At 36.4% G+C, this 21,907-nt stretch overlaps 1 protein-coding gene across 1 annotated transcript; it reads left to right on the top strand.

The window, feature by feature from the left end:
* Positions 1-1,737: 1,737 nt before the first annotated feature.
* Positions 1,738-20,925, top strand: tmeff1b (transmembrane protein with EGF-like and two follistatin-like domains 1b). The gene is made up of 10 exons (XM_081353454.1): positions 1,738-2,430; positions 11,437-11,546; positions 12,269-12,398; positions 13,992-14,018; positions 15,569-15,668; positions 17,387-17,535; positions 17,684-17,740; positions 19,518-19,638; positions 19,751-19,912; positions 20,107-20,925. The coding sequence occupies exons 1-10, from the start codon at positions 2,277-2,279 to the stop codon at positions 20,180-20,182; spliced, it is 1,086 nt and encodes a 361-aa protein (XP_081209580.1). The 5' UTR covers positions 1,738-2,276; the 3' UTR covers positions 20,183-20,925.
* Positions 20,926-21,907: the final 982 nt, after the last annotated feature.

The raw sequence follows: 21,907 nt of genomic DNA, 5'->3' as shown, positions 1-21,907 counted from the left end.
GTGATGTTTATCTAAAGTCATTTTTTCATATTCATATGGTTGAATTGGATCATCAAAAGTCAGCTGCAAAGACAAAGTGAGATTAATTTTATTCATTTCGATGAATGCTGAATCTGTTTTTGTGCAAGTGAGGAGATTCTCACATTTATTCTAAAACTAAAATAAGCATCATGTTTACAATGGACACAACGCCTCCGTACTTACTCCCGCTTTCTCTCAACATGGGGACAGAAGAGCTGTCAGGGAAAACAAAGTAACTTGCGTAACTTGAAAAAGTAACTCAGATATTTTTATGTACATTTAAAAGAAATGCATTACTTTGCTAGTTACTTGGAAAAGTAATCTGATTACATTACTCACGTTACTTGTAATGCATTACTCCAAAAACTGATCCTCAGTTAGGGAAAAATAGACATCAGAAGAGAATATGATTGTGAATATGAAAAATGATCGCTCACAATTTGAAAAAAAAAAAAAAAATCGTTCACATACTGCTGGTTGAGCGGCAGTGATTGTCTGGTTTTTGTAACTCAGTCTATTAAATGTCTGTCTGTGAGATCAATAGTGTGCTTGTGTGGCCTCAGGATCAATATCGACACCACTAGCGCAGCTGGAGCATCCAGACATAATTATGATTAGTAACCCTGCAGCAAAGCTTTGAGATATGGTGCATCTGCAATTACATATATATATATAAAGGTTATTAAAAACCAACCACATTTCATGAGGATTTTACTGTGTATTTGAATTTAAATCCTTTAATGGCCTCTTGTGTGTATAACTCGACAAACTGCATTTAAATGGAGCTGTCATTAAACAACATAAAATATCATAATAGCTCACAGTTTTAACGTAGATGATGTTTAGTGCATCTGTGGAAAATAATCCATTAATCTGCATTTCAAAACAAATTATAGAAAGCGTTTGCCTATTGCATCATGACTGTCGCCAAATCACAACATTTGATTTGCAGCAGAGCTATTTTGTTAATCCTGGCTTTTTTACAGCTCTTTTCTGTACAGTGACAGCTCATGGTGAGGGGGGGGGGGGGGGGGGGGGGGGGGGGGGGAAGAAAAAAAAAACAGAAAAAAAAAATAATAAAAATGACAGAAATTATAATTACATGATTATTATAGAAAAAAAACTATTATAGAAAATTATTTTTAAAACATAGTTTATATATAGGCTAACAATAGTAATTTGAAAGTATTTCAGTGACAAAATTATGAAAAATAGGTATATGCTATGGTTATGTATGGAAATACATAAAACATTCTGAGGTTAAATAGGGGGATGGGTATTTATCTATCTGTGCAATATGGTTATCATCGTTACTAAAACTACTAAAATACTAAAACTAAAAAGCTTTTAAAAAAACATTTCATTACTTACTTAAACTAAATAAAATAAACATTAACATAAATAAAATAAAGTAACTTAAACATATTTCATTTCAAGCAACATTGCTCATAAAGAAAAAACAGAAATCGTAAAAAATACAAAATAAAATACTAAAGCACAACAAAATAGCCTACCTAAATTTGAGCTCAAATTAAAATGAAACATTATACAAAATATTCAATAAAAAAATTATAATGGGCAATGATACTAAGATAACACTGCTGTGTATCAAATGGAAAATGAAACTATTAATTAATATTAGCCTAATAAAACTAATTTCACAAGTCACAAATTGATTGAGACATATGATTGCAAAATGAAAATGAACTGAACTGCATACTAATAATGACCCAACTGTAGTCTTTCAGATTTTCAGGGGTCCTGCATTTCCTCTGGGAATTGGGGGAGGTGGTTCAGGAGTCACGTGACTGCAACCCATCCGTGCCGACCCTTTGTTGTTGGGATTTTGGGCAAGGAGATTCGCGATATTGCCCCGAAACGAAAGGATTGAAGAGCGAACGCTTTCTAAAGGACGGAAAACAGTCGATACGCGTCGGCTTTTCTCTCACCTCGCAAAACAGACGCGCGAGAGATGCACACAAAGACAGAACGAGAGGCATCCGCGAGCTGTTATTGAGACGCGCACGAGCTCATGCAACACACACAACAGCGAATCCGTGCAAATGTGCTTGTGATCGAAATGCAAGGCTGGTTTTAACCGGAGTGATGCTCACAAGGCTCACTCGGCCTTTCTGGGACACTAACACGTTTTAAAAGGGAAACATTGGAATATTTTCCGCAACATCCACATATTGCTCCTCTTTTGTTCCCCTGCACCTTTATTTAACAGGTCAAAGAGGAGATACAGATACATCATGTCGGTGGGCACCGGACTGATAAGGAGGACCGGACCAGAACTGTCTGTGTTCTGCCTGCTGACCATCATCATCAGCCCAGCGCTGGGATCCGTCCAGTCATCCCACCCGCAGAACACTGACTGTGTGTCCGGCAAAGGAAAAGGCTGTTTAGGTATGCATTCACTATTTATTATGTTGCATGGAAATAAAAGCATGCTCACTTTGTATCTTTGTTGCAGATATTGCACATTTGCTGTGTGCATCTTGAAGATGGAGATTCAAGCATGGCCTCTGGAGGCTTACGAGATGCAGGCAGTGTAGGGATGCTAAAATGAAACTACCGATGTGTTCCTGTCAAATAAACTGATGCATGGGGTTATTTTGATGTGTGTGCATATATTAACTCCTCTTTGAATGGGTTTGCACTTTGCTCGGGCTGAAGGCAGGCGTCCATCTTTTGATGCACCAGATCAGGTGAGACAATATAAAGGGAAGCGTGAACCCCACCCTATAACATCACTCTCGTCAGGGGTCTGTGGTGACCACAAATTCTCATAAACTAGGGAAACTGGTTTTGATAAATGAGATTCTGCTTGGTTTTTACAGCTATGTGTATGGATATTTCTCTATGGGCAATGATAAGCCAATTGTAATGTTTTAAGCCACATGTTAATCCATGCGAGCCCTGCTGTTTGTACTGTCCCGTATGGTGACCAATGGGGGGCTCTCAGGCTCAAGGCCTGTTTGAAAAGCCTTGCATGGTGTTGTGATCTTATTTATTGTCTTGTACGTCCTACCAGACCTTTAGAAACATGTTCATTGTTTTTGGATTGGATAATTGGTGTTTCCAACCTTATCCAAGTGAAGACTAGTGCAGTTAAAGCCTTGTCATAATAGCTGAATTGCTTAACTTGTTTGTTAGTATAGTTATGGATATAATTGGTTATTAATGCACATTTTTAGGCTTTGTTGACCTTTTTTTTTTTTTTTTTGTACAAACTGTTGACTCAGCTAGTAGTATGCTTTCACCTGATGACATTTACACACTGACTGCATGCAAAATATCACAATAAGTAGCTGTTTAAAATGTAACCTTTTAACATAATGCTCATCTTCGTCTTTTGGGGCATTATATATAATGTAAACTCTCCAGATGGGCTTTTTTTCCTGGCTGTCTTTCTTTTTTAAATCCTGACACCCTTTTTGTCACCTAGAATTAATAGAAGGAAAAGCAGCTGACAATAGCGGCCATTGTGCGCCAGTGTTTTCAGATTCAAAGCTCCAGGCACCAGTGGTTTAATCAGTGGCCGTCCTGCATAAGCGCCGGGCTGGTTTTGTAAAAGGCAGGAACACAATGGAGCGAGTCTCAGGGGCATCAGAATTGCCCTCAGCAGTTGGATAGTACTGACCACAACCAGAAAAAGCCCCTTTATTGATGCCCTTCTCCTTAGTGTCACTAATTCACAAGACATCCTATTTTTGACCGCTGCATTAATGGTGTTTCTTTTATTAAAGGGCAAGTTGGTAATTTTGCAAACCTCAAAAGCTGCATTAAATTGTCATATCAAAACCCCAGCTTTGATTTCTGTATTGATAATGTTACTAGAATTTGATCCTGGATCTCAGTAAATCAATATTTGTGCTTGAGTCTCTGCTCTCATATCTTGCTTTTACTCATCAGTAAATAATAAGTAACAACACAATTATTTCACCCTCGAATTAAAGGGTTTACCTGATTTAGAGCAGTGGTGTCAACTGGTTTTGCCTCAGGAACTTGATTTTTTTACATTTGCATTTGTGATGCAATGCATTATCAACATTGTTTATTGTACCGAAGGAACAAAATATAACTTTCTTTAAAAATCATCTGTGTAAGCCCAACACTGTTAAATTATTGACCTGACATGAGGGGAATAGGAAAACTTGCAAATGTGTTATATAACAGCAGAAGTGTAACCAGACTAACACAAAAACACTAGGCCAAATATTATATTAGTTTGCTTCCAAGTGACATGAATTGGCACCAAATTACTGTATAGTTTAATTGACATGAGAAGTGTTTTCTCATCGCTTTCAAATTTTATAAGCCAATTTATTTTGGTATCCTATCCAGGTATGATTATATTATCAGTTGCTTTTTTGTTATTTGCATTAAGCATTGTTTTTTCTGGTCAAGACCCTTTCAGATGGGAACAGATCTGTAGCCCACCACTTCATGCTTAGAGCGACATAATTTAGGGGCCTTTACACGACACAGTTTTCAACTATTAATGGAACTTTTTATACGTTTTGGCTGTTCATTTACATGACAACATTATTTTGGGGGCTTGAAATCTCAAGCTTTGCGTTTTTGAAAACGATACTGTTATCGTCTCCGTGTAAACCACAAAAACGTGAATTTATGAAAATAGTAACACCATGCACATACGTATTACATGTTCAGTCTATAAGCGCGTAGTGTTTCTTTGTGCAAATTGACATCGCCAACTAGTGGCCTGTCAGCAGAATACAAAGTTTTTTCGCGGATCCGTGTGAACGGGATCATTTTAACAATGTTGTCATCTGTACACGTAAAACAAAAAAGAGAAACTTTTCCGTTTTTAGCACTTTGTTGTTGTGCAAATGTACCCTCAATCTTTTTAATGCATATTTTACCCCATGTTTTTTCATAGAGAATTGTACAAGTAAATATTATTAATATATTTATATATATAGAAATAATGATTATTAAATATAATATTTATATGTCGATGTACGTGCATACATACCATTGTAATTCTGTGACCCAAAATTAAATCACAATCTCTGACTTCAGCAGGAGAACTGAAATGTTAGTTGTTAACATTAAGGCTGATCTAATCTCGATCCAATCTATTGTTCTTTGAAAAAGCCATTTAAATTTAGCTACTTATCAGAGCTCTAATCGTTGCCTCATCTGGACAGTTATGCTGGCTCATAGCTCTGAAGCTGCATAGAATGATTTCTTTAAGTAGTCTTCTACCCATTTCCTGACCGCTCTGGAAACACACATTGCTCACACATCTGAGAGAACATCAATTGACATGCAACCAGCGTTTTGTATTCAAGGATGCCGAGGTTCTAAAGCAAGGCTGGATATGAAAACCCAACTCTTATAGTCATCAGTCAATTTAATGGCTTTCCATTGAACAGACAAACGGCCTCTAAATCACTCCAGTGTGAGGGAGATGCTTTATGCACATAGCTTCGCCGTAGCCCATAGGTCTGAAATCAATGGAGTCCACCGTGACAGGGCGAGGGGTCGACCGGAGGGAAGCGGTATTGCAAAGCTTTGCATAATGCATGTGTGTGGATGCAGCGAGCGCTTGTGAACCCATTTAAGGCAATATGCTCACCCTGCATGCTGTCACGCTCTTTTAGTAAATCCTGAGTGGCTTCTGCTTTAGACGCCGGAATATTGTGCTGCTTAGTAGAATTAAAGCTGAAAATGTTTATTTTAGCAGATATAACTTTCTTTAATTGTTTAGCTGGTTTTCTGCACCACTGGAGTCACAGAAATAATTGTTTTCAATCAGGTTTCCCAAACACTCCCCTTCTGCCATTGGTCAGACAAACCGATAGCCCCGCCTTCAAACTCACGCCGTTGGTTGAGCCCCGTGTTGCTATGTGGGGCTGGTCCGAATGCTTTAACAAATTTTTTTAAATAATGGTTTACTTAGATTTGGCTTTGTATATTAAACTGAGATTGGGATTAGAAATTCCTTGGTTGCTTTTATTTAGATACTGAAATATTGTTCTATGCTTAGTAGAGCTGACAGATAGCCCCGCCTCATACTCACACCATTGCTTGAGCTAGTGTTGCTATTTGGGGCTTGTAGGATGTCAGCTTGTATCAGCTACTGAGTTTTGTCTTTGAATATTAAGCTGGGATGGGAAAGAACATTTTAAAGCAAACTTTTTGGATGAGCTCATCTAACATATTTTTGATACTTCGCTTTATATTTACTTGAATTTAGTGTTTTTGTCATGTAACATTTTCCGTCATTCCATCAAGGTGTGTTTTGGTCCTGAAATGTTTGACTCTGATGTCACGCTTGTGGATTCTGTCAGTTCCACACTGGCGTATAATTAAGAGGCAATTATTTTAAGGAAGCCCGTCACAGATGGTGCCTTCAAAGAGGCCCAGCCCACATAAACCACAATTACTCCCACCCAAAGACACTGCCAAATTGACCATGCTGGTAGTCCTTTGTTTCCTTCTTCATCTGTAGTTATACCATCACTTTGATGCTTAAACTAAATCTACTTCAGAAGATCTCAATGAAGAACCGGTTCCTACCTCTAGTCATACTGATGGTTCTAGTATAGTTGTGGTATTCTTTACCACAAGACTATAACTTGTCGGGATTGCATTGATATTATAAAGATGTTAATTATGTATCCCTGTAGGTAATTGACTGCAAAATTGAGGTTGAATCAAGTTTATTAAACTAAATTAATGTTGCTAATAGTGTTGCAGATCAAAGCCGCGGTGGTTTCTAACCACTAGACCGCACGAATGTTGTACTCCTTAACCGTAACGGCTGATGGCTTCATACCTTTGAGTCTTTGATCTCGCAGCCTTAGACTAAGAGATCTGTATCACGACTTGTTTGATCTCAAAGACCTCAAACTAATTATAACGGTACAGCTCGACTGCAGTGGATTCTGGTTGGTAGTCATTAACAGCAAGAAGCTCTAGTCATCCACTCTCTTTTTAGGATGTTTACCACAACTGTCAAGCAATCATTACTGGTCATGATATACATTTGGCTTCTTTGAAGTCCTTTAAGCGTCTTTATACTTTAGCTATACCCATCACCCACCTATGTCTTTAATGCCTGTCCTCTATAGGTCTTTCTCTCCTTCTTAATACATGTATTGTCTTTTTTGTGTGTGTGTGTGTGTCCCTAATATGCCGGAGGCAAAGAGGCACTACAGAATGGAGAAAACCCGTATAATGCTCTCAACCCTCACAGCAGTTTACAGTTGTACAATTAAAGCACAGCCCGGAGCACACACACTCTGAGAGATAGGGTTACTTTATTCTTCTTAAAGCAAGTTTAAGCCAAACTTGAGTATCTAGGTAAAATCGTGTATCAGTGTCAGTAAGAAGAAACTGTTGATAATGTGTAGTTTTGTGAATCATATGTGATCTATAATTGTTCTTAAAAAAATGTAAAGAAGATTGAGACTTTTTTTTTTTGTTAGGGTAGTGTGTATATAAACCCATCTATGATTCTATGTAAAGTTATATGTTGACCCATTGTGTCCACATGCTGTGCTCTTATGCTGGGTCTGTTTTCACAGTGCTGGACTGACACACTTGAATTTCCATACTGGTACAAGCTGGTTTATGTTGCTGGTCTAGCAGAGTCATTAAAGGTGCATTTGCATAATGGCTAGAGCAGAAAAGCTCCCTTTAGACTACGTTCAGGTAAATGCGGCCCAAATCCAATTTTTCTGCTCATATGCGACTCAGATAGGTTTTTGTCATGACAATGTGAACGGCACAAACCACATGGAATGTGATCTTTTCAATTCTGATTTGGGCCACTTCCATATGTGGTCCTAAATCAGAGACAGGTCAGATTTTTTGCAATGCGACCTCAGTCTAAACAGTCATATCGGAATTCATGCAACTTCTAAATCAACATTCATCACAATTCTGCGCTCATGGGAGTCACTTCAAAGATTTTACATACGCGAGGTTATCAAGACAGTTGCTAAAGGTAGTCAGTGAAGGACAGTGATGTGTCAGGACTCATAAGTATTACAGTGACAGCTCTACTGTATATACAAGCAAAACACAAGGGCTCACATCATAAGTGTTTAAAAACTGCTCTTTTTACACATCCTCGTCTTTGTTTTTCTATTTGGCCTGTGCATAAATTTGCTTAGGCGGCAGATCACACTATAAATAGACATGTTATCACTTACTTTAATGTCCTCCGTATTTACTTCCATATGAGAGCGTGCTGCATTACCATTCAGGTCGATGCTCTGTTCACACTGGAATCTGATATTGGCCACATTCTAACAACAATTTGAACAACTATAAAAAAAAAATCGGATCTGAGCAATAAATCGTAATTGAGCGCTAAGGCTCGCAGTGTTTATGTAGCCTTGGACTCAAATTTATATGATACTTGTATTGAACTTCTTTCAAAAAAATCTTTAATGTGTGAAATGTTATGAACTTCTACTAGGATAGGATTCAGTTAAATAGTCCTTTAGACGTCTAAAGTTAAGATATAACGTCACAGCTTCCTCCTTTTTAATAAGGGACACTTTGCGGGGTCTATTGACCCATTGAGGAGATGAGTATCGACTGGTCTTGAGCGGATGAGCTGTTTGGCTTCAGGCAATGGACTGATGTCCTTATCTTTCAAATGGCATTGATTCCTGTCGCTGCTCTGATTCTCTTTGCGCAGTGTGAGATCTGGGTCTCCCCTCTGCCCCACACACACTGTGCATTGTATTTGTTTGGAGATGTACACTTGGAACTGGGTCAGTTCAGATGAGAGACGTTTAAGGAATGTCCCATTAAGGAACTAGTTGAATGAGGTTTGTTGTGAAGGTTAGGCCTTATCAGTTGGTGTATTTATCATTTGTGCATCTCAGCGAGTTCAAGTTGTTTTCTATTGGTGAAATAGACTGGCATGAATAGTTCATTGTAAAGTGAATACAGTAGTGAATTTTTTTTACAGTAGTGCACTGAAAACTTAAACTGAAGTAAAAAACAGCAGATTATTTAGAGCATTTTTCACAACAACCTTAAATATTGCTTACACTGCTATATGGATCTTATAAGTGTGAAATGGACAGCAAAATTAACAGCCAAATCTGTTGGCATTGACAAATTGTGTACCTGAACTTTGTTCAGATGTATTTATTTGGCTTATGGCTAATTATTATAATTTTTTTTTACTGTTTACTTGTTTTTAATAATGTTTGAAATTTATATGAATTAATCCAGTTGTTTTTGCTGTGGTATTCTATTCCCTGTATTTATGTGCATGTTTCGGCATTCACTCATGAGTCAGCATGAGTAGTAGATCCAGTCTGCCAAGATCATTCCTTACCATGGTATATATCAAAGTATCACCATGGTATTATCTCCGATGTAACATTGTCCTACTCTTTTGAGTCTATGCAGGGTATCCTATATCATATTTCTTGTGAAAGTTTCATTACTTTGATCACTTTTACGTTTATTACTATAAAGGCATTACTGTACTGAAGCTGTGAAATCCAGCTCACTTTGACAGTGAATTTATTAGCACTATCGCTCTATTCCCACAGGTGCCAGACCAACACATAATTTATCACAACACTTTAACACCTCCACAGATTAACCTCTCGTCTGATTTAAACAGCCTTATTAATTAACTTCTCAAGCTGCTCCTCCAAACTTCACTTGTCTAAAGTCTGCGCATTGGTTTTATCTGGAATACTTCCTCTCTCTCCAAAACCACTTGGCTGGGTTTCTGTGGCCGCAGCATTTGTGCCATTTTCCAAATGCATGCGCGGCTCGGCCACATGCCAGCAAGCGTCTGTAGTGGCTTTAAGTGTCTGCTCCTCATTAACGGGCTGTCTTACGCCTCGTCTCATCCGCCTGAATTTACACAAGGGTTACGGCTGCCCGGTGCCCTTCATTTGCATGGCCGATGACCTGCTTTGGGATGCTTTGCTTTTAATTTAAATAAAATTTTCAGTCATATGGGACATTATTATTATGGGCAATCTAGCTCGCTTTGAAGAGCTTTGTTTAGAGAGTGTTGAGAATTAAGTCAAATGAAAAGATTCTGAACATCCATTCAAAGTCTAATATTCGCAACACTTATAATACAAACCGGTTGTCACATCGATTAACTATAACCATTTTTTCAAAAACTGAATATATTTTGATATAGTGTTATCGTCGGTTGTCCAGGTTTAGTGGTAATATGTTATTCCAAACCTGAATGACTTTCTTTTTTCTGTGGAGCACAAAAGAAGATATTTTTGAAGTTTTTGGCCAAATAATGAAAGTCAATGGGGTCCAAAACAACCCTGGACCTTATTGACTTTCATATAGACAAACAAACACTGTCAAAAAATATTCTTTGATGTTCCACAGAAGAAAGAAGCTCAGGATTGGAATGAGGGAGAGTACATTTTTGGGTGAACGGTTTCTTTAGCCCAGTCTCTAAGGTTTTGTCAGTCCCAGCTGTGTGTCAGATGGAGGATCTGGCCTTTCTTAATTTCTGTTAATAGGCTTCATACTCGCAGCTAGTGGTCTGAAATATGAATGACAGTTGACAGCTGTTGGACACATGCTTTTTACAGCTGCTTTCTTCCAGCAGTCTGATTTCAGATCAGTATGTTTCACATCTTTGATAATGGGTGGATGAAGCTGTTCCTGGGCAAGAACTATAAAATAACTTCCTGGTCCCATTATAGAAGGTTGGTTTATGGTATATGGATGAACATTCATATAGACCCTCATTAACACAGTATAACCACATGCAGACTCATTAAACACATTTGTTTGCCACCTGAGTTCTATGGAACTTTTTTTTTTTTTTTTACTTGTTTCTTGAGTTTATATCCCATAATTCAGACTTTATAACGCTCAATTGTGAGTTGACATCTCACAATTTTGAGAAAAATGTCAGAATTGTGAGATTTAAACTCACAATAAAAAAAGGTTTGCGACTTTTTAACTCACAATCCAGACTTTTTTGCTTGAAAAGTCGTTTATATCGCACAATTTAGACTTTATAACTAGCTATTTCGAGTTTATAACTCCCAATTATAAACACATTTGCAAGAAAAAAGGCAGAATTGTGAGAAAACGTTGCCATTATTCTGTGGTGGAAACAGTCCAGTCTTGACTAGGCGAGATAAAACAATCAAAGGAAAGAAAAAACTTTTTTCTTTAAGTATAAGACAGAATAGGTTAGTGCTACACTTTTTGTTCAGCATGAAATTCCTACTTGAACTGCACTTAATGTGATAATCATGCATTTTCGCTGAATGTAAAAGTGCAGCTATTTGCTCTATGAGAAAGTTGAAAAGAAACCTACAAGTAAAATGCTTTTATACCTTGCAAAATGGTTGACCAACATGTTTGTCAGTGTTTGGTGTTTAATCAGCGTCTGTTGTGTGTCTTCAGATCTGTCAGAGAAGAAGAGCGACCTGCGTGTATGCGACGCCACCACATGTCGTTACAGCGGGATCTGCCAAAACAATGGCGCTGACATCAAATGCGTATGCCAGTTTCAGGTACACTTTTTACTTCTTTTATTTATTACTTTGCAACACTGTTTTTATGAAAACCTTCCGATTCTAAATTCCAATGGGAATAAATCGCATATGAAGCCTTTGCTCTGCAACCATATCTAAACTTTAGTCGCCTGCTGATTTAAATGCTCAAGCTCTGTAAAGCAGGGTGGATTCTGATTGGCTGTCGTTGTTTTTATCGTTCGTCTGCTGGAAAAATTGTTCTGAAATTAATTCCAGTGATATCGTTTCTCTGTGCCGATATCGTTGTAGTTGTGCATTGGACTCTGCTATTCTTTTATATTTAGAACTATTTTCAAACTATACTCTCTATCGTTATAGTAACTGTCCTTGCTGTGAACAGGCCTTTAGAGATGCATTGATTTTTTAAAAAACTTTTATGATTATAGCCATTGTTCTCCTATTGTGGACTTGCTGCTGGTTTAATGGCTTCTGGTCCTCTGAGAAAAAATCGTTGAACATTTGAGAATTTTTTATGTGATTGTTCTTCAGAAAATCTCTCAAATTATAAGTCTGAATCGATGGTTTAGCATTTACCTGCATTCATTTTCCCCCTCATTGATCAGTGAGCCATCTAAGGCATATTAATGTGAAAAATCCCGTCAGAAGTGGCTCAACTCAACTCAATACCGCACCCAGCTCTTCAAAAGCACCAAATGTCTTGTTGTGTCTGAGAAGCCTGTCTTGTATCGTGTTTGCCGCAGTGCTCTAAGAGCTACGTCCCCGTGTGCGGTACGAACGGAGACACCTATCAGAACGAGTGCTATCTGAAACAAGCAGCCTGTACCCAGCAGAGACCCATCTCTCTGGCCTCTGAGGGCCCCTGCTATCCTGGTGAGTCCACACTGTCTCCTCCACTTCCTGAAATGAAAACCTGACATCTTCTGCCTTAGTTCACATTACACTGACTGTGCTCATTTTATTAGAACACAAATCACAGGCTTTTTTATTTTTTTGAGATGCTGCAATAATTAGTGTTGGTCTGTGAGGGGATTTTTTTTTGGGGGTGACTGGTGTATAAATTAAATATATATATATATATACATATGAAGAGTTCAGATGCAAAAGCCTCTAAGTGCCATGCCATCTGAAAATTTCTTCTAGAATGATCATTTTTATAAAGCTTGTATATTTAAGTTCAGTAATTTCACTTAAATGACAATTAATAGGTAATTTGCATTGTCATTTAAGTTAAATTATTGAACATAAATATACGAGCTTGACAAAAATGATCATTCTAGAGGAAAATTTCAGATGGCACTTAGAGGCTTTTGCATCTGAACTCTTCATATATATATATATATGTTTTTTAGAATCCAAGGACCATGCATCATTTGCATGTCAATTTGATTTTTCGCAATAGAGGAGAATTTTGGATGTTAGAAAACTTTAGCATCCTTTTATGTCAAGTATTTAAATATAATCAAGTTATTAACACAAATTTTTTATATTTTTTTTTTAATAATTTAAAAAATTTACAAATTTGCAATCTTAATAATAAGATTGAGAATTGATTAACCCATAAAATTTCATAATAATAAAACAGAGAAACTCATACAGGGGCTTTTTTTTTTTTTTTTTTGTCCCAACATTATGGATTTCAGGAGCATTTCTATGGAAGCTTGTTTCCTCCGCTGAAAAAAAATAAAGTATTCTGACTTTTTTTTCTCTCTACTGAAAAAAGAAAAAAGTCTGAATTGTCTTTACTGTCACTTTTGATCAATTTAATGCGTCCTTGCTGGAAAAAAGCACACTGACCACAAGCTTTTAAATGGTTTATCTGTGAGTTACTCCCAATAAGACCAATTTTGAAATGATCTTTTAAATATGGAAACAAGCTTCCATACATTTCTGTCATCTTCAGTGACATTTTCCTTAATTTTTGACATGAAACTTCATTATGTGAATTAACTGTATAAAATCATTTTTTTTTATATTTGATTGTGAATGCAAATATGATTAATTTGTATATACTCTGTGATGCAAATTATCAAGATATTCATTCAAATAAAAGTTCATTTGATCTGTTTTTATTTAGAAAAAATATTTTTGCGGGCCTCTGACGGGCCACTGGTGACAAACTTGCCTTCAAGGGACAATAGATGGACTGCCTTTGCTAAGTCTAAATGAACAGAAATTCTATTTTAACTCCCTGTTTATATGAAGAGGCTTATTTTACAGACTCTAATGAGCAGTGTGATTTGATACATGACAACCTTTATTTTTAGCTCTAATTAATCTCATGATTTCCTTTCATCCACAAATTACATGCCATGGCTCATAATAATTTGATATGCGTGTTAATAATGCATTATACAAGGACCATGATAATACGCTCCTGCTCCCACTGTGTGAACTCTTCACATGGCAAATGTTTTATGATGTATATATAGATCTAATAAGTTCTCCCTATTTGTTTTGTTCCAGATAGCAGCTCAGGATCTGGAGATGGAGGTTTGTATTCTTTTCTTAATAGTTTTTTTTTTGACCCCGAGTAATATCAAGGAAATTGAAACCTGGTCATTTCTAGGATTTTGACCTCCAGACTTCAAATGACATCAGAAATGGGTCACCTCCCAGCACTCGAGAGCTCTGTAGATCATCCAAAACATGCCATCTGAGGTTATTTTTATCCTCCTCATGCTGAAGTTGCCAGTTGTGTGATAAAAGAGTGACCCCGCGCTGTGCTCGGTTTAAAGATGAAGGCTTGTGTGTTCGGGCCGCTGTAGAGCTGTCATTACTGTAAATTACAGAGCGCTGCAGGAACGCAGCTCAAGTGCTGTTGAGTGTGTTCTCGCTCAGTGGCCACTTCTGAAATGCATGTTATGCCGCTGAGTATTTTTAATCATTCTTTTACTTACAAAAACAAAAAAAACAATCAGTCTTCTTTAAAGTGTAGATTATAATAGTCTCGTTCCTCATTTTCAGTTGCCAGAATTGCTCTATTTGAGCTTGCCCGCTACAGACTTTTATAGTGTATATGAATATTTAAAAACAAAATCTGTATTTATAATAATAATATATTATATCATATTTTTTAAAGCAATAAAAATATAATTAAATAGGCTAGAAATATAAAGTGAATATATATCAGGGGATTTCTACTTTAAACTTTTTACTAAGAACTTCAGAACTTTCTTTGTTCAATTTGTTATTTTGTATAACAAAAATCACTTTCTACAATCATGAAATTATCATCATACCTAGCATATAAAAACAAATGCTTCTTTCATATTTTCAAGTTTATTTTTTAAAGATTTCAAGCAATCAAAAGTGCTGTTAATTAAAGAGTCAGCTAAAAATTATGATTTATAATCATGTGGACAGCTTTGAAGCAGTGTTATTTTAGTTTTATTTATATTTTAAATTAGCTTCTTATATATATATATAATGTGTGTATATATATATGTGTATATGTATATATATGTATGTATGTATGTGTGTATATATATATATATATATATATATATATATATATATATATATATATATATATATATATATATGTATATATATATATATATATATATATACATTGCTTTCATGTTAATTTTATTTTTTTGTCATTTTGTGCTTTTGTCATTTTATTAGTTTTTTTTAATATTGATAATTAGGTTTAATTTATTTTTATTTTAGTAATATTTTAAATTTTTTATCTATGTCCAGTTAACAATTGTAGTGATTCAGCTTATTTCAGTTTATTGCCATTTCTAATTTTCATTTAGTTTAAGTTTTTCAACGAATATTTATATTTTATTTTATTTTATTTCAATTCACAGAACTGTTTTTGATAGTTTTAGTTAATGATAATAATTCTGCTGTGAAGGGCAAATAGGGGGGAAACGGTTAAAAAGCAGTTACATCTTTAAAGTACAGGAATAATATATAATGTAAATAAGGCAACAACAGATATTCCGAACTGTTTCATAGTATCTCTTCTAAAGTTAGCCATGACTATTTTTTTTTTTTTAAATGTAATTTAATTTGTGTTATCACTCTTACAGAATATGAGGGATCAGGCGCAGATTCGGGCAAGAAAGTCACAAAATGCAGCAACTGCAAGTACGGCGCTGAATGTGACGAAGACGCGGAGGACGAGGACTCGTACGTATTGATTCATTTCTCTGTGATTTCTGCTTATGTTGTCTGGACAAATTTAGCAGAGTACCCAGGAGTTGGTAATTAAAGAGTCCTATGCTACTTCATGCCAGCACTTTAAAGTAATGAATGTATGAAGTTCACAATTGGAAACAACTGCCATTGTGTATAATATAAAAGCATGAATGTTGGAAAGAATTCAGCTCTATCAAAGCCGAGGAAATAACATCGCTCCCATGAGACAGGGAAGCATTGCAGTACTTTTTTTGTATCAAAAGTTTTTCTGCCTGGTTCGTTTTACTTTTGCATTTTCATGCCAAGCGCTAATGAAGGGTATGGACTAACTCCAGGAGCCACATGAGATTCAGGGATCCCAGGGAAAGAAATATTCCTGTGTCAGCTCTCAAACTCTCACTGCTAATTAGAGTTAGATTTCATGAACCAGCAGGGGGAGACGATTACACACAGGACACGTCTAAGCGCGTTTCAGGATTGATACAGTGTGGCCAAGATAGTGTGTGAGATCTACAACTGATCAATAGAGCACAACTGCAGCTCTGAGTGATCGATTTAACAGGCATCAAAACATATTGGTAGCCGTGTTATTTAATATCATGTTTCCATTAAAAGTTGCACATTTAAAGGAATAGTTCACTTAAAAATGAAAATTCTGTCAAAAGTTGTTTCAAAACTGTATGAGTTTCTTTCTTCTGCTGAACACAAATTAAGATATTTTAGAGAATGTTGGTAATCAAACATTTGATGAACCCCATAGTATTTATTTTCCTACTATGGAAGTCAATGGGGAACGTCAACTGTTTGGTTACCGACATCATTCATCCATTCTTTCTTGCGAATCGAGGGATTTACTCGATAAATGTGTTTCCATCGTAGTTTACGCACATCTTCTTATATGATAAACAATTTATCCATTTCAGAATTTGTCAAATTTATGCGCATCTTGACGTTTCCATTCAGCGTTTTGTATGCGATATCCCAAAATGCACATACAAATAGGTGGATGGAAACATAGCTATTATAGTTTTTGTTAAAATTTTGTATTATATATTTTTTTTAGTTAAAGCCACACCGCGGAACTTTTGCGGGCGCTAGGGGCACTAGACCTGGAACTTTCACGTCTAGCGCCCCTAGAGGCCACAAGCGCCGCAGCACTGTCGCAAAAGTCTAGAAGACAGTATATCAGAGCCTATGGTCACGTGACGGCCGTAAAGCGATACGTTCTCCAGGTCACATGACCTGTTCAACGACGGTCCGTCTCCTCCAAACTTACATAGGCGGTATTTCAAGAGGGCAGCCCCGCTCGGAGCATTAATAGTGTCAAACGCTGTATATTGGCCTGAGGAATCATTTAAAATAACTCGTATGTGTCAACTCTTTAGGTCACAAAGTCCACGGTGTGGCTTTAAAGATTTAGAATTTTTTGTGTTTTTGATTTGCTTTTTTTTTCAGTTTTAGTTTTCATTAGTTAAAACTTGTTGCCTTGCCTTGTTTTTTCAGGTAAAATTGATTTTATTTAAATTAATGAAAATGGTTTTAATGGTTTTAGTTAATGAAAATAACCCTGATAGACGTCGTTCAGTGCTTTATCAAAAGCATTTGTTACTGGTGAAGTGCTTTTTGTACCAGCAAAACGTTTGTTTATGCCTTTGAATAATTCATAGCACAAATGAGACTCTCCTGTTTAAATGTGCCTGTTGTTGCAGCTGTTCGTGTAAAATCGACTGCAGTGGACACAATGAGAATCCAGTGTGTGGCACAGACGGAAACTCCTACCACAACCCCTGCCTGGTGCGAGAGGCGTCCTGTATGAAGCAGGAACAGATTGATGTGAAGCATTTAGGCAGATGCCCAGGTCAGAGCCCGTCACAGTAACAGCACTGATAGACACATAGTCTAAGATAACTCACTATTTTATCTATAGTTCCTTTATTTGCTTTACGTGAAGTTTTGAAATAGTTTGTCTACCAGAGCCAATCCGTGTTTGTTTTTTCATCACTCAGATAAAGACAAAGCTAAGAAAACTGAAGCTGGACTTCCCTACAAGCCAGAATTTACTGGTCAGTGCATCTCTAATCATAATCACTAAAGTCACTTTAAAATGGTGTTCACAATTTTACTTCCATAATGTGAAATATTTCATTGTGAAGAATATCTAATGAGAAAAAAAAAACGTCTTTATCTATTTTGTATTGATTGGATAGTGAAATGTGTCTCTATATGACGTGGTTGGAGGGGTATTATTGTATATTAATATATAGTATATGCTCACCAAGGCTGCATTTATTTGATCAAAAATACAGTAACACAGTAATATTGTGAAACATTACCATTTTAAATAACTGTTTTCTGTTTGAATATGTCTTAAAATGTAATTTATTCCTGTGATCAAAGCTGAATTTTCAGCATCATTACTCCAGTCTTCAGTGTCACATGATCCTTCAGAAATCATTCTGATATGATGATTTGCTGCATTTCTTATGTTGAAAACAGTTGTGCTGCTTCATTTCAGGATCTTTTTTCATGATTCTTTGAAAAGAACAGCATTTAATTATCTTTTGTAACATTATTAATGTCTTTACTTTAATGTCACTTTTGATCAATTTAATGCATCCTTGCTGAAAAAAACACATTCTGACTCAAAACCTTTAAATGGTATACCTGTGAGTTGTTCCCAATAAGAACAATTTTGAGCTCACGTTGACCAAAAACGATCAGATTCGTGTTGTTATTGCAATTATGTAGTCATGTAGTCAACATATTTTAAGTCAGTTCAGTTGATCAAAATTCACTTATAAAAACCCACTGCAAAAGCTTTACTGTGAATTTTGGACTTGTAATGTTAAATGCATGTTGCCTTTAAAGGGTTAGTTCACCCAAAAATGAAAATTATGTCATTAATGACTCACCCTCATGTCGTTCCAAGCACGTAAGACCTCCGTTCATCTTCGGAACACAGTTTAAGATATTTTAGATTTAGTCCGAGAGCTTTCTGTTCCTCCATTGAAAGTCAATGGACGGCATACTGTCCATGTCCAGAAAGGCAGTACAGACATCATCAAAGTAGTCCATGTGACATCAGTGGCTCAATCTTAAGTTTATCAAGCGACGAGAATACTTTTTGTGCGCAAAAAGTAAACAAAAATAACGACTTTATTCCACTATTCATTTCCTGCTCTCTGGGCCTCGAGCTATTTCACGTAGTGTTTTTGCGCAACGCGTCTATGTTGTACGTCACACGTAGGCTCACTATTGGCTGACGCTGGTCATGTGTGATGTGTGTGACGTACAACACAGACGCGCTACGCAAAAACACTACGTGAACTTCAGAGAGAAGGAAATGAATAGTGGAATAAAGTCGTTATTTTTGTTTACTTTTTGCGCACAAAAAGTATTCTCGTCGCTTGATAAACTTAAGATTGAGCCACTGATGTCACATGGACTACTTTGATGATGTCTGTATTGCCTTTCTGGACATGGACAGTATGCCGTCCATTGACTTTCAATGGAGGAACAGAAAGCTCTCGGACTAAATCTAAAATATCTTAAACTGTGTTCCGAAGATGAACGGAGGTCTTACGGGCTTGGAACTACATGAGGGTGAGTCATTAATGACATAATTTTCATTTTTGGGTGAACTAACCCTTTAATCTAGAATGATGTATGTTTGTAATAATGTAGCTTTTTAACTGTGCTGCAAAACTGTCACATACCCTTCATAAATTGCACTGCTCAACTATATAGTTCTGCATAATTAAGTTTAAACAAAGCTAAATCTGGGAGTTAAATGTGCTACTTTCAGCAATAGAGAGGTAAAAGTAGATTGTTGTATTTTAGATCCGGCAAAAGCCGGTGATGGAAAAGGATACGGCTGGATGCCCGTTCCCTGCACAGACGACTACGCCAACTTCTGCGTCCACGGCCAGTGTGAATTCAATTACGGCATCGCCTCCTGCCGGTGAGCGTCTGGTGTTTGCTTGCACAGAACTGCGTACATCCTATCAGGTGTTCATTAAAAAAATGACATTTCTTGGAAAATGAGTTTCCGATGGTTTCTTGTATTTCCACAGGTGTGATTCGGGTTACACGGGGACACAGTGTGAGGAGATCGCCGACTTTAACATCCTGTATGTGGTACCCAGTGGCCAGAAACTTCATTATGTGCTTATAGCTGCTATCATTGGAGCCGTGCAGATCGCCATTATTGTGGCAGTGGTCATGTGCATTACCAGGTGAGTGCTGGAAGAAACAAACAAGGGAATACAATCGCGTTTGGTAGATAAAAATGAACATTTTAGCATCTTCCAAAAGCATGCATTAATGCACTTTCTTAATATTGAATGAATAATTCTCAGTTTAACTCTGTTTATATGATTTTTGTTGGTGTGTGTGTGTGTAATATCATTTTGTTTTTGTTTTTTTACAGGAAATGTCCTAAGAATAATCGTGGAAGACGGCAAAAGCAGAACTTTTCATCAAACAACACTTCAAGGATGATGTAGCTTGTTTTTATTTTATTTTTTTATACTTTTTGTACCAAGTGGATTACAGTTTTAATGTGCTTTTTTGTTTTGTGCTTTCTTAACTCTGGACAAATAGGTTCTTTTTTATTTTATTTCATTATTTTCTTGGATGGTGCCTTATTGTTTTTTTGTTTTCAGGACATTTTAGGTACTTGATGTCAGTGACAAACACTGTCAAATGAATGATAAAAGCCAGCTCTTTTTTTTTTTTTTTGTCGATTTTTTTTTTGTTTTTATTTTTCCTTTAGGTTGTGGTGCCAGGTTTTTATTTAATTTAATTTTTTAACGTATTGTTAAATGTAACTCTCGGCACACAAACTGTACCACAAAAACGGACGTCCTCAATTTTCATGGAATGTTCTTCTTTACTGAAAATATTAACTGTCTTCAACTCCCCCCTTTGATTTCATTTTTATTTCCTCAAGTCTAACATAGCTGAACACCAAATTTAATTGGACACGAACAAGTACGCCGACGAAGTGATGACGTTTACAGTTTCTTTTGAAGGGAATTCCAGAGAATGAAATGCAATGTGTTTGACTAGCTAATCTTATCAATGTTGAAATGTTTGTAGTTTTTATGTTCTAATGTTATCGGTGTTGTTAATGTTGAAATGAACATTATTGACATTAATTTAATTCTATGAACTGCATATCGCATGACCTGTGAAACTGTGTCCAGTGCTGTAGATTTAATAAAATTTAATTCTCAGTCTTACAGATATTTTTGTTGCCTGTACTCATGCACACAGTGTAAAGTTCATTGGAAAACCTTGAGTCATTCGGATGTGGTTCGGTCCTAAGTAATACGATCTCTCAGAGTAATCTAATTATAGGAATGCATTTCATGTAATTTGACCAGTTAAAATCATTAGCATCATCTTTACAACTTTACAAAATGTCTTAAAGGGATAGTTTGCCCAAAATCATTTAAAAATTGAATGTGGTGCCTAACTTTAGTCCTTCTATGAAACATGAAAATATTTTGAAAAACGTATTGACTTTCATTGTATGGACAAAAACGTGTTCAACAGAAGAAAGAAAGTTCAGAACAACATGAGTAAATGATTTTTGGGTGAACTATCCCTTTAAGAGTGACATCTTGGGTTATCGAGTTATTCAATTAACAGATTGCATTGAGAAGCAGCTCTTTGAACAAAAACAAGATCTGATCGCAAAAGTTTGCTCACGTGAGATTTTGTGTGTAAGAAAGTGGTGAATGAAGAGTTCTGGAGAATTAAGTAAGCCTAGGTCAGCTACGATATGAGTGATGAGTAATTCTAGGCGGCCCAGGGTTTAAGAATAGACTGCAGCTGGTGGCATCATTTCACAAGTTTGTACAGTCCCATCTTAAGGTGGATCATCTTCCCCAGGTTGCAACATGGCAGTCAAGTCATGCTTGAGGCCGAACTTAAAGAGTTGTGAAACTTCTCAAATTTGTTAATTGTAAAGCTGGAACCTTTTGTCCGAAGTAGGACAATCATTTGCCTATTGTTGGTAGAACGTATTGTTTGTGCTATTCTTTTTGACAAAATCTGACTGTATCATTAGTTATTCTTTGAGGAAACTCATCTCCATGTAAAAAAAAATGGTGTGGTTAAGAATCAAGGGGGTTTCCATTATCTCAGCTGTACACGCATCTTCTAAAAATGACAAGGTGTCAGTTTACTGTGGATATTTATAACGCTGAATTCATGGTGAGTTG

Source organism: Scardinius erythrophthalmus (genome assembly GCF_964197995.2).
Source record: "Scardinius erythrophthalmus genome assembly, chromosome: 22".
Lineage (NCBI taxonomy): Eukaryota > Metazoa > Chordata > Actinopteri > Cypriniformes > Leuciscidae > Scardinius > Scardinius erythrophthalmus.
The sequence above is the reverse complement of the archived record's forward strand: the minus strand, read 5'-3'. Positions and strand labels throughout refer to the sequence as shown.

Excerpts from the sequence above, each read along its gene's own strand:
- tmeff1b (XM_081353454.1), top strand. The coding sequence starts at position 2,277 with ATGTCGGTGGGCACCGGACTGATAAGGAGGACCGGACCAGAACTGTCT. Across the intron at positions 12,399-13,991 it reads TGAGGGCCCCTGCTATCCTG|ATAGCAGCTCAGGATCTGGA; the intron begins GTGAGTCCACAC and ends GTTTTGTTCCAG. Across the intron at positions 17,536-17,683 it reads GCATTTAGGCAGATGCCCAG|ATAAAGACAAAGCTAAGAAA; the intron begins GTCAGAGCCCGT and ends TTCATCACTCAG.